This window comes from Anomalospiza imberbis, chromosome 3, assembly GCF_031753505.1.
Source record: "Anomalospiza imberbis isolate Cuckoo-Finch-1a 21T00152 chromosome 3, ASM3175350v1, whole genome shotgun sequence".
NCBI classification, from domain to species: domain Eukaryota; kingdom Metazoa; phylum Chordata; class Aves; order Passeriformes; family Viduidae; genus Anomalospiza; species Anomalospiza imberbis.
In genome coordinates, this window is record NC_089683.1 from 82,607,099 (window position 1) to 82,620,876 (window position 13,778).

General features: G+C 39.6%; 1 protein-coding gene across 1 annotated transcript in view; it reads left to right on the forward strand.

Annotated features, from left to right (window-relative positions):
* The first annotated feature begins 350 nt into the window (after positions 1-350).
* Positions 351-13,778, forward strand: part of PLD5 (phospholipase D family member 5) — a 164,541-nt gene continuing 151,113 nt past the window's right edge. Inside the window, exon 1 of the mRNA XM_068185418.1 lies at positions 351-865. Coding sequence (XP_068041519.1) covers positions 680-865 — 186 coding nt within the window. The 5' untranslated portion in view covers positions 351-679. The remainder of the gene's footprint in view (positions 866-13,778) is intronic.

The following is a 13,778-nucleotide window of genomic DNA, read 5'->3' on the forward strand; positions in this document are numbered from 1 at the left end:
GTGGCAAGAGGCCGCCCAGTCTTCGGCGAGCTGCGGGCGGGTCGGTGCCGCCGGACGAGGGGAGAGCAGACGAGACAACTTCCCCAGGGGCACGGAGGGCCCAAGGAGGGCGGCGGCGGCAGCAGCTCCTGTCAAAAGGAAGGGGCTCTCCCGTGCCGCTGGCTGCTCCCCCGAAGGTGGCTGCGGGGAGGGGAGGCGGGGGAGGAGCCGGGCTCATCCCCGGGCGGGCGGCGGCCCCTCCACTGCACCAACCTGCAGGCGGGCTGGAGGCGGCAGCCCCGCCCGGCCTCGGCTGCCGGGGCCGCGCCGCCCCTCGCCTCCGTCCCGGGCAGAGCCGCAGGCGGCCGCTTCCCGCTGCGTCGGTCCTGGACTGCAGCTTCCTGGCGGCCAGGGCAACAAGCAGCGGCATCTTGGAGCGTCTTCTTTCCCTAGTGCCCCTTCATCTCTCCCAGCCCGCTCCTCTCTTGTACCTGCAGCCTTTCTTTCTCCATCCACTCCTACCTTATTTCTGCTTGTCTCCCCCTTCTCTTACCATTTTCTGGTTTTAAGGGTTTTTTTAATTCCCTTCTCTTTCTTCTTCCCCCATCCTGTTCCCTTTTGGACCATCTTCGTTTAGTACCTCTCAATTTCTTGATTTCTTTTGATTTTTTTCCCTTGGACTTTGCCTTGTCATGTCAAGATGGAAGTCAGGCATGACTGGCTCTCCTCATCCCCCCATGAGGGCTTCGAGCAGATGAGGCTGAAGAGCAGACCCAGGGAGCCTTCCCCAAGCCTCACCAGAGTAGGTGCGAACTTCTACAGCACTGTCAAGCAGCAGGACTACAGTGCCAGTGTCTGGCTGAGGAGGAAAGACAAACTGGAGCACGTAAGCCAGCTTCTTTTTCCCTTCCCCACCTTTTTTTTTTTTTTTTTTTTTTTAATTTCTAAACCTCTGTCCAGGTGCTCTGTTATGCTGTCTGCCAGCTAGGACTCCAGAAGAAAAGTGTTGCTCCAGCAGTTGGGCATGGCATTTCCCAAATGATAGAGAAAGGAGCTATTTAGAGGTCCCATGGTGGTCAGATCTTAGGTAAATGGGATGTCAGTACTGTTCCAAACTGCGTGCAAGTCTCCTTCTGACTGGAAATATTTTTTAACGTTCTTGGCTGATTCCTTCTTCTACTCTGGCAAATTCAGCACTGATGTGGGAGGAGAAAGATTGGGATGGTGCAGATGGAGGTTAGAACATTTATCTCATGGTGATTATAATGTAGTTCTAGAATAGCTAAAAGCAAATAGCTGGTGGTTGGTTTTTTGTTTGTTTGTTTGTTTTGTTTTTAGTTTTAGATGTAATTTTCATTCTCTCTCTCCCCCATCTTTTGCTTCTTTATGCATGGGACTTTGAACATACTCTATCTGTGTGGGGTAGAGATTTCCTTCAAGACTTTTCTTGCTGCAGCAGTAGTACATGATTTACTGTGTTTGAGGCCACAATAGGACTGATACTGTGGCTAGCTCTAGTGAATATTTTATGAGAAATTAAGGTGCTTCAAAGTGTTCCTATCTCAGATGATGTTTGAAAGCATTCTTACTATTACTTGTAACAGCAAGGAAACAGATTGAGTTGACCTGCATGCTATGTAAGTTTCCTGAATAGCTTATTAGGTGAAATCCATTGTTAGAGTGTACAGTACAATCAAGACAGGAAAGTAGCTGCATTTACAGGGCTGCAAAAGAATGTGGATGGGCTTGCATAATGCAACAGTCTGCTATTCTTTACATTAGTGAGTAATTTGCAATCACAGTCACATTGACTTCAAGAGGCACAGGAAAATATTTCTTGTGGTACAGCCACCTCAAGTCTCTTTGAATGGAAATGGTCTGATAAGAAGGGTAAATTGTCTTTATTGCATGACAATCCTAGATGGCATAGTAGAGTCCTTTGAAGATGAAACCTTAAATAAGGTCCTTTACCAAGTAGTTCTTAGACTGTAACCCCCCTTCCCCCTAACCTGCAGAGAGTATTTTATCCCTCTTAGCGAAATCTTAAACTTCAGTTGTTTATACTTCCGGGGAAATTACAATAATTGATGATCTTTTGGAAAAATCACATTCCAAATGTTGAGGCAGGTATTGAATTCTGTCTGTCTTTTAACACAATTTTGTGATTCTTCACACTGACAACAAGGCTTTACAGTAGTAAGCTTGTAAGTGGAGTATTCTCCCATTGTCAATCAAGAATAAAGGTCAGTGCCTTATCTCAGTAAAGCTAAAACATCAAAAGCACAGAAATCTGAGCTGTGTTTTTTGTAGCAGATTTTGCTTCATGTTGATATCTGTGATCAAATGAGTAACTATTAATTACAGGGGGGGTTAATCTGTCAGTGGTTTGATATCTGGTAGCTGAATGGTCAGATACCTGTATATAAAATCTTATCACAACATTAACAGGAAGAAGGAAAATAGGCATTAACTTGTTTAAAGATTGAAAGTGCAAAACCTTTATTTTGTGTGTGGTTTTGTTGCTGGGGTGTGGTTTTTTTTTGGTTGTTGTTGTTCCTGGGGGTTATTATTATTTTTATTAAGTCAGTATTTTGTCATAGTAGTAGTCTTCCATATCCCTGCAGCATTTGTGTGTAAAGCTTTCTCTGTAATCTGTAATGCATGTTCTTCTGGGGGTTTCCCTCTCATTTGATCCAATTATTTTTACTCCCACAGCCTATTTGAACAATGCAAAGAGAAAAAAAATTGGACCATTGATATCCCTTGATTCCAATAAAATATTTATTTAATTAACATTTATTGTGACTACCCCAAAATACACTGATATGCTAATAGTAGATACATGAAATACTTTGTTTTATGGTTTAAGGCAACTGCATTACACATGAGTGTTGTAACAGACAGGCTATTGCATGAATATAAATAAAATGCCTATTTATTTATAAATATAAATATAAATTTATTAATTCTATTTTACTTATACAGTTCTAGAGCAAAGATGTTATTTTTTGTTTTCAGATGAATCTTTGAGGGGTTTGAGTGTTCTCATGCTAAAGAAGTTATTTCCTGCACTCCACTCTTCCACTCCAAAGGACAAGCCCATTACTTTGAGATGCATAATTTTGAATGGGATAGTCATTGGCTTATGGCCAATAATGAAGATATTCATATTCTCCATCCACCTCACGAAGTTTGCATCACATTTCATTACAGCTCCCTCTAAGATAATCATGTTACTTGAAACCTGCAAAGAAAATCAAAATCCAAGGAGTGAGCATTTATGGAGGCACTGAATTTAAAAGTATATAATCACAGACTTGGTGCTGTACAATGACAGGTTAGACAGAAGACGGGTATATAGTGAGTGCAAGTCAAGCAGATTTTGACGTTTCATATGTATTCTTTCAGCATTGTGGAGGGGATTGAGTTTTGCTTCATTGAAATGATTTCTTAAATTGATTTCAGTTGTAACAAGGATAAAATTGGGCTGGCATATTTTGTTCATTACTTACAGTAAGGCCTTGTAGGCCACAGTAGGTATTTTATACTGACTTTTTGTTGAAGTGAATAGCCTAACTTAATCACGTGCAAAACTTACTAATCCACACACAGTTTGATGCGTTAAAAAACAACTTCTGAAGCCAATTTGTATCAATTTTTTATGTAAAAAGATTCTCAAATATAGAAACAGTTTGTTCCTAGATCTCAAAACTGTAGCAAAGTTGTGGGTTTTGGTGTTGTGGTTTTTGGTTTATTTTAGGCTTTTTCTTATACAGATGTCAAGTTGAGGACTGTGGTAAAGAGGTTCAAGAGTATGGTAAAGAGGTTCCAAATTCAACTGCTTTATCTCTTCTGAAAGCACAGAACAAGTTCAGATGCACAAATATGATCGAGTTTCTTTAAAATTGATCAATATTTAATTATTGACTGACCATAGAGGAAGTAAAAATCTGTAACATCCTGCTGGTCTCTTGCTAATTAATTGTTCTTCAAATGGATCTTAATATAGTGTGGCTCATTGGCTAGCTGTTTTTGTAGGGTTTTCTTTTTCCAAGTGGCAGCAACACAGCTTGTACTATAAAAGATTTGAACACAACCCACCTCTGTTCTTTTGTGAACTCAGATGCTGTAATTAAGATTAAATTAATTTGCTGCAACATGTTTGAAGGCCCAGTGAGGAGTTTTTGCTGAAGTGAGGGCTCAGGGTACACGTATGCTGTACCCAGTGTGCTGAAGAGCCATACTGTTAATGGAGGAATTTTCAAGAGATATGAGGAACTCCAACACTGTAGGCCACAGTGATGTTGAAATGTTTGCCTGAAATCCTTGCAGAGCTGAAATTGTTCAGATTCTATGCATTTGCTTCAACTAGCTCCTGTGCCTCCTTGTGAAATTGCTTGTCTGGTATTGGAAGTGTTGGAGAAAAAACAGATGAGTGAAATATTCTTAAATTCTTCTTTGCATAGTGGGTTTTTTTATTTGTTTGTTTCTTTCTCTTTGTCTGGTGTTGCCTTTTTAATTGAATGTGAATTCATTAAGAGGAAAATGAGGAGGTAGGGATTGGGAAAAAGTAGCTAACCTGGTAAGCTTTAGCTGATAGGAGTTACTGGGTTGCAGCAGCTCTCCATCTTGTCTCTGCATACCACAGTAATGACAGTTATTGAATATCTGTTTTCCTGGTAGCTCAGCAAAGAATTCTAGAGAACTTAATTTTAAATAATGAAAGCTTCAAAACTGAACAGATTTCTTTCTAAGCTACAAGAGGTATGCTTCAAGCATATATTTGTTTTTGGCGAACACAGGTATTCTGTCTCAAGGATGTAGTGGCAATCTTTCTCTAATAATATCTAAATTTAATTATTTGCTTAATTATATTAAAAGATTTAAAAAATTCTCTTTCAAGAAACTGGTTCGAAACTAAGTTTTGAGAAGACCTGACATCAGGACGGTATTATTTCCTGGCAATCCTCAGTCTGTTATTTTTGATGAATCATAGTTAGGAGAAGTTATTGACAATTATTGCATCATTTTTTGAGTTTTTTCTACTGAAGATCTGATCAGCAGCAAGGGCAATGTTGGGATTTTCAGATTCTAAGTGCTCTTACTTGACCAGTTGATGATGTTGTTCAGCACGCTGCTATGCCTTTGGCAGCATTGCTACCTAGGGAGAAAAGCGGCCATGAGGTACAGGGATAGCAGTGTCACTTGGCAGCAGAGGCACATATCTAATATACAACTGTTAGGCTTACGACAGTTTACAAAGGTGCCTGACAAGTGTGGCCAGAATATTTCTCTGAGCTGCATGAGCAAAACATAAATAAAATATAGCTTTAATTCACTTGTCATAATACCTTTATAAAAGTTGAAATTCCAAATCCCATTTTGCCAGTTAATTTTTATTATTCAAAAACTGTTAAGTCTGTTAGGCAGCTTTTGTTTTTCTCTTTTTTTAAATGATATTGGAAATTCTTAACAAAAGCATTGTTGGACAGTTTCCAAGTGCATTTCTGCTCTTGCATTAAAATTAACACTAATGTTAAAAGTCAGAAGACAGATTTGTAATCTTCAGAAGGATGCAGAAGACACCATGTGCATAGCTATAGCCTGCAACACCTAAACAAAGAAGGTGGACATAGCTTGATATAAAGCACATAACAGGAGTAGAACCCAGTCAAGCCAAATTAGTTGCTGGACAGTGGCAATGGCTTCTGTTTAAGGAAGAATAATGCAAGGATATAAATAAGAATTCAAAATCATTTCCATATTCCCAAAACAGCCCCAGTCTTGAAATAAATGCAAGCGCGTGTCTTCTTTTGAGTTAAATCAGTTCATAGCATCACAGATTATCCTGATTTGGAAAGGGCTCACAGGAATCATATAGAAGTCCAACTCCTGGCCTGGCATAGGACACTCCAAGGATCACACCAAGTACCTGAGAGTGTTGTCCAAATGCTTCTTGAACTCTCTCAGGCTGATGCTGTGACCACTTCCCTGGGAAGCCTGTTCCAGTGCCCAGCTACCCTCTAGGTGAAGAACCTTTATCTAATATCCAACCTAAACCTCCTCTGACACAACTTCAGGACATTCCCTCAGGCCCTGTCACTGGTCACCAGAGAAAAGAGCTTGCTCCTCCCCTTTCTTTCATAAGGAAATTGTAGATGGCTGTGGCATCTCCCCTCAATCTTCTCCAGGCTTAGCAATCCAAGTGACCTCAGCCACTTCTTTATGGCTTTCCTTCCAGGCCTTTCACCATGTTCACTGCCCTCCTTTGGACTCACTTTAAGAGCTTTATATCTTTCTTATATTGTGGCACCCAGAGCTGCACACAGCACTTGAGGTCAGGCCACAGCAGAGCAGGACAATCCCCTGCCTTCCCTGACCAGTGATGCTGTGCTTGGTGCAGTTGTCAGAGTCTTTTGTGATAGGCAGGTTTAAATAATTTGTCATGTGCAATAATGTTAGATACCAAAGTGAGTGGCTTGTGCCATATAGGAAGGTACATAGATGGGGACAATTCAGAGGGTTTTAGAGAGTTAGTTACCAATATTTGAAGAAGCTTTTTGATGGTGTGGTTGCAGATTATAATTCCAAATATCTGTCTGGTCCTGGAGATAGATATTTGGAATATCTAGATAATAATGTTTTGTCATTAAAGCCAAAGGAACAAACTCAATTAAATTAGAGGGATTTGGGCTTTTTCTCAACAGGAGACTGGTATGTGTTTTGCCTGCCTGGAGCACTGGTACTTAGCATGAGTTATGATTCTTGCTAAAGTAGTAGCATGCAGTTTGCTTCACTGCTGACAGACTGTGTGTGGAGGGGAATTTTTATGTCGAAATGTTGATTTCCTTGCAGGTGTCTTTCTCCAGTAATGTTTTGTAGATAAACATAATTAGAGAAAATAAATGTTCAGAAAAGTGGAAAAGGGGGACCAAAATAATTGAACAGTGTTGGGAAAATACTGAATAACATTTTAGAGCAAAAAAATATAAAATGTTTTCTTTTGAAAGTGGTATGGGGAATTTCAAATCCTGAGTAATTGATTACTGTAGTTAACACACACAAAAGTAATTTTGTATTGCAAAGCAGTGAAAATATGTTACCTAATAGTTTTTTTCTCTTTTTAGTTGTAGTGGGTTAACTTTGGTTTTCTGCCAGGTGCCTACCAAGCCACCTTCTCTCTCTCTCTCTCCCCCTCGTCAACAGGACAGGGTGAGAACATGAGATAAAACATCTTTTAGCTTGAGATAAAGATGGAGAGATGACCAATTACTGTCACAGGCAAAACAGACTCAACTTGGGCAAAATTAATTTCCTCTCTTTCCAATTAAATATAGGATAGTGAGAAACAAGGACAAGACTAAAATCACCTTCTCCCCTGCCCCCATTTTTCTAGGCTCAGCTTCAGTCCTTTGTTCCTGAATCTTCAACCTCCTTCCCCTCAATCCCCCAAGTGGCATGGGGTATTGGGAAATAGGGGCTGCAGTGAGTTCATAACACTTTGTCACTCCTTCTTCTTCACAGTTCCCTACTGTGGTATGGGATCCCTGCCACAGGATATAGTCCCTCTCAAACTATTCCAATGTGGGTCCTCCATACAAGCTGTAGCTCTTCAAAAACTGTACCAGCATGGGTCCTCTCTATGGGGTGCACTCAGGAATGGACTGCTCTAGTGTGGGCCCCCATGGACTGCACTTCCTACTCCTTTGTGGGCTCTCCACAGGCTGCAGCTTCCTTCAGAGCAGATCCACCTGCTCTGGCATGGGCTGCAGTGTGGGTAGCTGCTGTAACTTCTCTGGTGTGGTCCTCCATGGGCTGTGGGGGGAGAACCTACTCTTTTTGGAGGCAGCAGCAGAATCTCAGCTCCAGCACCTGGAATGCCTCCTTGCTGTTCTTCACTGACCTTGGTGTCTGCAGGGCTGTTTCTCTCACATTTTTCTTGCTCCTCTCCCATAGCTCCTGGGCAGCAGTTTTTTTTTTTTTTTTCCTTATATGTGTTATCAGCAGAGGAACAAAGCAGTCCTATTGATGGGCCCAGCTTTGGCAAAGAGGCGTTTGTCATGGAGCCAGCTGGAACTGGCAGTGTCCAGCATGGGGCAGCCACTGGTCTCACAGAGGCCACCTCTGCAGTGGCCCCTCGCCCCCCAAAACCTAGCCATGTAAAACAAATACACTAATCCTGGGAGCAGCTCTTCTTTCTCTGGTGTGTAAGAAAATCATTCAACATTGCATTAATCTAACACATCAGTTCTGATGATTTCAACATCAGTCACTTTCCAAGTCCAAATCTCTAAAGCTAAATTTAAAATATTGGAGAGGCATAGTCACTGTAACAAGCTTAATTTATAGTGTCTGACTTTGTTGTTGCACAGGAATACAAAATAACTTGAAGTTTCAATGTTACTCTAAAATTAAGTTATGTATTCATATAAAAATTAATTTATAATTTAATTCAGCTCATTCAAGACTTCTTAGAAATGAAGATTCTTGGTTTCTGAAAGAAAGACATGTATCACAGTCTACATTTCTTCCAGATGGTAACTTCAGTGTAGGTATAGGAAAAGTGCTTTCCACTGCTTTGCTTGTCCTAATGTTACCAGCATTAAGGAAAATCCAAATTAGTTTCTTGCTACTGTCATCCTTTAACAGCATTTACCATCCCTGTTGCAGCATTTTGAAAAAGGAGCTGCAGAAAACTTGCAGCTTAATCTCCTTGTCTGTTACACAACCAAATACTCTGCAGTCTTCAGTGATTTGGTCTTGTAGCTGACCATTGACTGTAACACACTTAAGGGTAGTAGGAGTATTTAAAACACCAGGAAAATTATGCTTCATGACTATCTCCTCACAAATGCTATCAGTTCACTGTCTGTACACGATGCCCGAAGAAACTAGTTGCTATGACTGGTTGTGTGTTTAGCTTAGGCCTTCTTCCATTCCATAACCAGGAGTGGTAAAATACTGAAGGTAAAATAACTTCACCAGACTATCGAAAAGATGGATAAAAACCTGGCCAGCTCTTGCCAGTGATTAATAAAGCCTGCTTTATTGCTGTTCATGATGGGAAATCAAATATTCTTCATTGTTCCTGAAAAAAAAGTCCTATGCTGGCAGTAAACTCTAGATCTGTCTCCCCTGATGGAATGTGTTCTTGAGGCATGAGAGATGGGTTTCTAACAGCCCACCTCTTGCTTTGCTTTTCTTGTAACATTATTTCAGGTCTGATTTCCATGCCTTTTTATAGTTTCATTACTGAGAGGAAAAAAAATAGGCACCCTGCTAATGTCGTACAAGGTCCATATATGCATATATACCAAATAGCTCTTCTGTTGTATTTCAGAATCTGAAAAGAGGTTTCTTAAAATGAAATATGGATGCAATTTTTAAAGATTTTGCACTCCTAGATGACAGCTGGTAGAGCAAAAAAGTTTAATATTCATTTTCCCATGCAGTGACACTCCTCTAATGTCTGTAAGAATGTGTAGTCTTGAGTGGACAATCAAGTTGTTTTCAACTTGCCCTTCACAGTTTTTGGGAACAAAAGTAGATTACCTGAGGATCTATCTCTGTTAGGCAGTAAGTGTGTGCTGGAATCCATATTCCCTGAACAGCTAAATACTGGTTGTGTGCCGCTGCTTGCTTGAGACCTGCATGCCCATGTGGCAGAGATGAGCTGGGTGTGTACCTAGGTGCTCCCTTGTCTGGTGGGGATGCAGTTGATCCATTGAGACATGAGGCACTTGCAAGTTCCCTGATTATTTGTGTTTCAAGGGAAGGCACTGTCCCCTCAAGTGAGAATCACTGAGCTTCTTGCAGTTGCTTGTGGGCAGAGTGGCCAGTCAGCTAAAGAAATGTATGCAGGGAGTTGGGAGAAACTCAGAAATTCAGGAGGGAGAAGAAAGGAAATGAATGATACATTTGAGCCTGTTAAGTGAACTGATTTAATCAGTAAATATTTTTTATTAGATTGGAAACTTAATTCCTAGGGTTTGAGTGCTTATCCATCAAAACTTAGTCTAATTTTTTTTCTTAATAGGATTTTCTTCTCAGAATTCTTTAACTTTTATAAAGACTTTCCAAATATAGCATAGGATTTAAATATTTTTATAGGGATTTGTCTTCTTTTGTTTTGATCAATGCACTCTGAATTTGATTGTGTAGATAACATCTAGCCCTGGACAAAGAAATATCAGAGTGGTATTTTTAGTAATACTGCTTTGGCTTGCTCTCTGAAGATTAAGAGAAATTTCCCTATTTTTCTCCACTTTTGCACAACCTGTAAAATCCTCTATTTGCAGTATTTGTAGGTGAATGAAGTGAATTTTATTAATTTCTCATCTTAAAACCAAGATTTTGAGAGAGCTTAGTAGTTTCATTTTTGGCTGCATGATGTCAACACAATCAGCAGCTTGTTTTGTGACTGATGAAGTTGTTGTGGCTCATAAATACCAATAATTCTATTTTTATTTTTGTTGTTATTCATGTATCTTTATTTACAGTTGTAATTAAATGTTTAATGGAATAAAAAAGCTCATGTATTTGAGAATTGCTGCTGATAAAACAAATAGTGATTTAGATAATTCCTGGAATTCTGATACATTAAATAGGCTGGATTTCCCCAAGGCATTTTTAATTGTTTGGAGCAGAATCAAATACGGAGCAGTGATGATATAGTGGTAGTGACCAGCTTAAAATTTGTGACCCTCTTGTTTCTGTACAAAAGGCATATGCACTTGGGGTTGTACTCTAGTTTTCTAAAAGCCAGGCTTTTTATGCTGTAAAAAGCCTGCCATAATGAGCAGATTCATATTTGTTTTGAAATACAGGAATATGGAAAACTTAATAAGGGCTTAAGCACTTCCAGCCACAATAAACATGCCTTACTCTGCTTTTCAAATTAAAGAAATTCTGCTGCTGTCCATTAAGTTTCATGACTGATCTTTTCTAGGCAGGGTTTTTTTTTTTTTGTTAAGGGAATATGCTTTGTGGGCTGAACAAACTTCAGGCGTTACCTCAGCTGAGGCTATTTGCTTCTGAGATGGTGTTTAAGGTGACACTATTTCCTAAATGCAGCTTGTGCACTTTTGTTTGATCTTGTTCCAAAACCATGATCCATTGACTTCATTACTATGGATTCAAGTTGTATATGAGCTCCTTGAGAGAAGACTGTAAAAACTGTACATCAGCTTGGCTATCATGGATATGGAACTAAAAACCAAGTTCAGTATCTCATGCTAAGCACCTGGAGGAAAAAGTCTGTCTTGGAATCCTCACCTTTTCTTGAGCTTTAAGTCTCTGGATCATCAGGCTGGTTACTATATAAATTATTTGAGAACACTTTGCAGTTAGCACAGGGCTATCAGAAGAACAGAAGGCATCCTAATATAACAGAAGGGATGTAAGAAATTGTAATATCTATGTGAATATGAAAAAGTTATATCAATCCAATTGTTCACCATTTAAGCCCACCTTAAGGTGTTTCACAGGGGAGAATATACACGGAAATCAGATGGGTGCAGGGTGCATTTGAAACTGCAGTTATGTGCCAAAAGTAATGAATGAATATCTTAAGAAAACTCAGCAAAACAAAGCTACCTGTGAAATTATTTCTTTGTTCCCCAGTAGAATACTTTTGTACTTCTTTAGAAAGTGTAAGTGAAAAACAGTGCTGATCATGCGAAAAAGAAAATCAAACCTAAACTGAAATATAATTTCAGATTAATGATAGTAGGTATAATCTGTTTTCATGTTTTGTGCTAATTTAAGGGGAAGTGGGCACCTGCTTCAATGGTATTAATTGGGGGGAAAAAAAGATAACGAAAACACCAAAACACCCTGCTGCCTCTTGGGAAAAATTACTTAGATAAGCAAATAAAAGAATGTCCATTGGAGTGGCTACAATAAAGATGGGGACTCATGTCAGGTTCTGCTATTTCCCCATAGTTGTTTGCTGGAGAGAAGCCATGAACATCTAGAAAGGCTTGTATTTCTGGAATGTTAAAAAGAAACACAAGTGGTTAGGGGTCTTATAGGAATTTTTGTGACTTTCTGGCAGCTGCTGACATAAGTTGGCCTGTTTAGTCTCTTCCTGGGCAGTGATAAAATAGCCAGTATAGAAAAGGTTGGGAAGATGAGTGAAATGGAATAAGTTAGAGCCAATGCTCTGTCAGTTTGCTCTAGGGCTGGAACAGCTCTAACAGCCTTTTCTGTACTGTGGGGATTTCTGTCTTCTGAAACAGAAGTTGATGTGCATTTGTAACCCTGTGCTGTCCATTTGCTATTACCTTATGGAACAAAGTGTTTCAAAGGTTTCAAGCCAATGGGTTGGCAGAGAGCAGATTGTTTTCTTTCTTTCCCTGAATCAGTACATTCCATGACTTCTTCCTGCTTAATAAAGAACTATCTTAGGCCTGCAGCTCTAATATTGAAGGCAGCTTTTTTATTACTTTTGTGATCTTGGGTGCCTTGTGGAAAAGTAGTTTCCCTGAGTTTTCGACAGGATGCACAGTGCTAAATTTGGGTAGGATAGTGATACTATTTGCATCATTTAGATGTGGCTTCAGTCATGGTTTAAAGTGCTTGCTAAACTGTACAATTTCTCTATGTATCTTTTCATGGAAAACCAGTATGTTGTGTGACATCTGACTTTTGCTATTGACTAGGTAGAGTTGCTCAGATTCTTGCTTGCAGTCCTGTGCATAAGTGCTGCTTAAAACAATATGGGATGAAGTATATTCGATTCTGCTTCTCTGTTGGAACTCTGCTTTTTAGATCCTTGAGAAGATGCATCTTTTGAGTAACTCCGGTTACACCAATAAAGACTACATAACTCCCCTGGTTAGTGCAACGGATGACTTGGAAAGATGACTTGAAAATGAATTACTTAAAACAAGCAGACAAAAAGGTCACTGATGAATGAAACCCAAACAATTTTGAAATTATTTGCAATTTTAAACTATTTTTGAGTGACTTATTTGTAGAATGTGAACCAAATCTATGATGCTAAAGACTGATTGGTGCTTAATTGGGATGTTGTGAGCATCAAAATACATCAGTACACCAAATGCTGTTTTCAGGCTTTTACAATGTAAACAATTTATTGTTTGAATAACAATTCTTTTGTGTCTGGCATGAAACAAAACCCTTAAGTGTTTTGGAAAATGTTACCCTTTTGAACAATGCAATTTCCTTTGCCAGTGTGAGCTGCTGTCCCTGCAGACTTCTCTTTCAATTCCCCTTTGGGCTTGTGTCAGGCAGCTAACCCTTTCTGTGTTACTTTATCCCATTTTCTGCAATATTGTTCTCTCTGAGCCTTTTTGTCATGGCTTAGCTGCATCAAACTCCTGCTGTGGAAAGCTGGAATGTGCCACACTGTATTCTCTGGCTCTGTGTATATGGACTTAATGCACATCAGCCTAAATCAATTTGTTTCTGCTACCATTTGACAGCTGAAACCTTAGTCTGCTGGAAATTTCAATTTTTAAAAATACTTTTTTTTTATTTTCTGCACTTATTGTAGCAGCTCTCTGGCCACAGAGAGCAGGCACAGACTTTCCCAGGCACTTTCCTGGGGCAGGCTGTGAGAAGATCAGAAAAAAGTATGAGAAACAATTCTTCACTTGTTGCATCTGCTGTTGTGCACATGTAGAATGTGTTATGGAGATTTGTTTACGAAAGGATGATTTCTTAATTAGACACTGGATGGTGTTTAGATAGATTGACCAATTAGGTCAAAGCTGTATCAGACTAGCTATAAGAGTTACTGAGTTTCTTATTACGTATAGTATAATATAGTATAA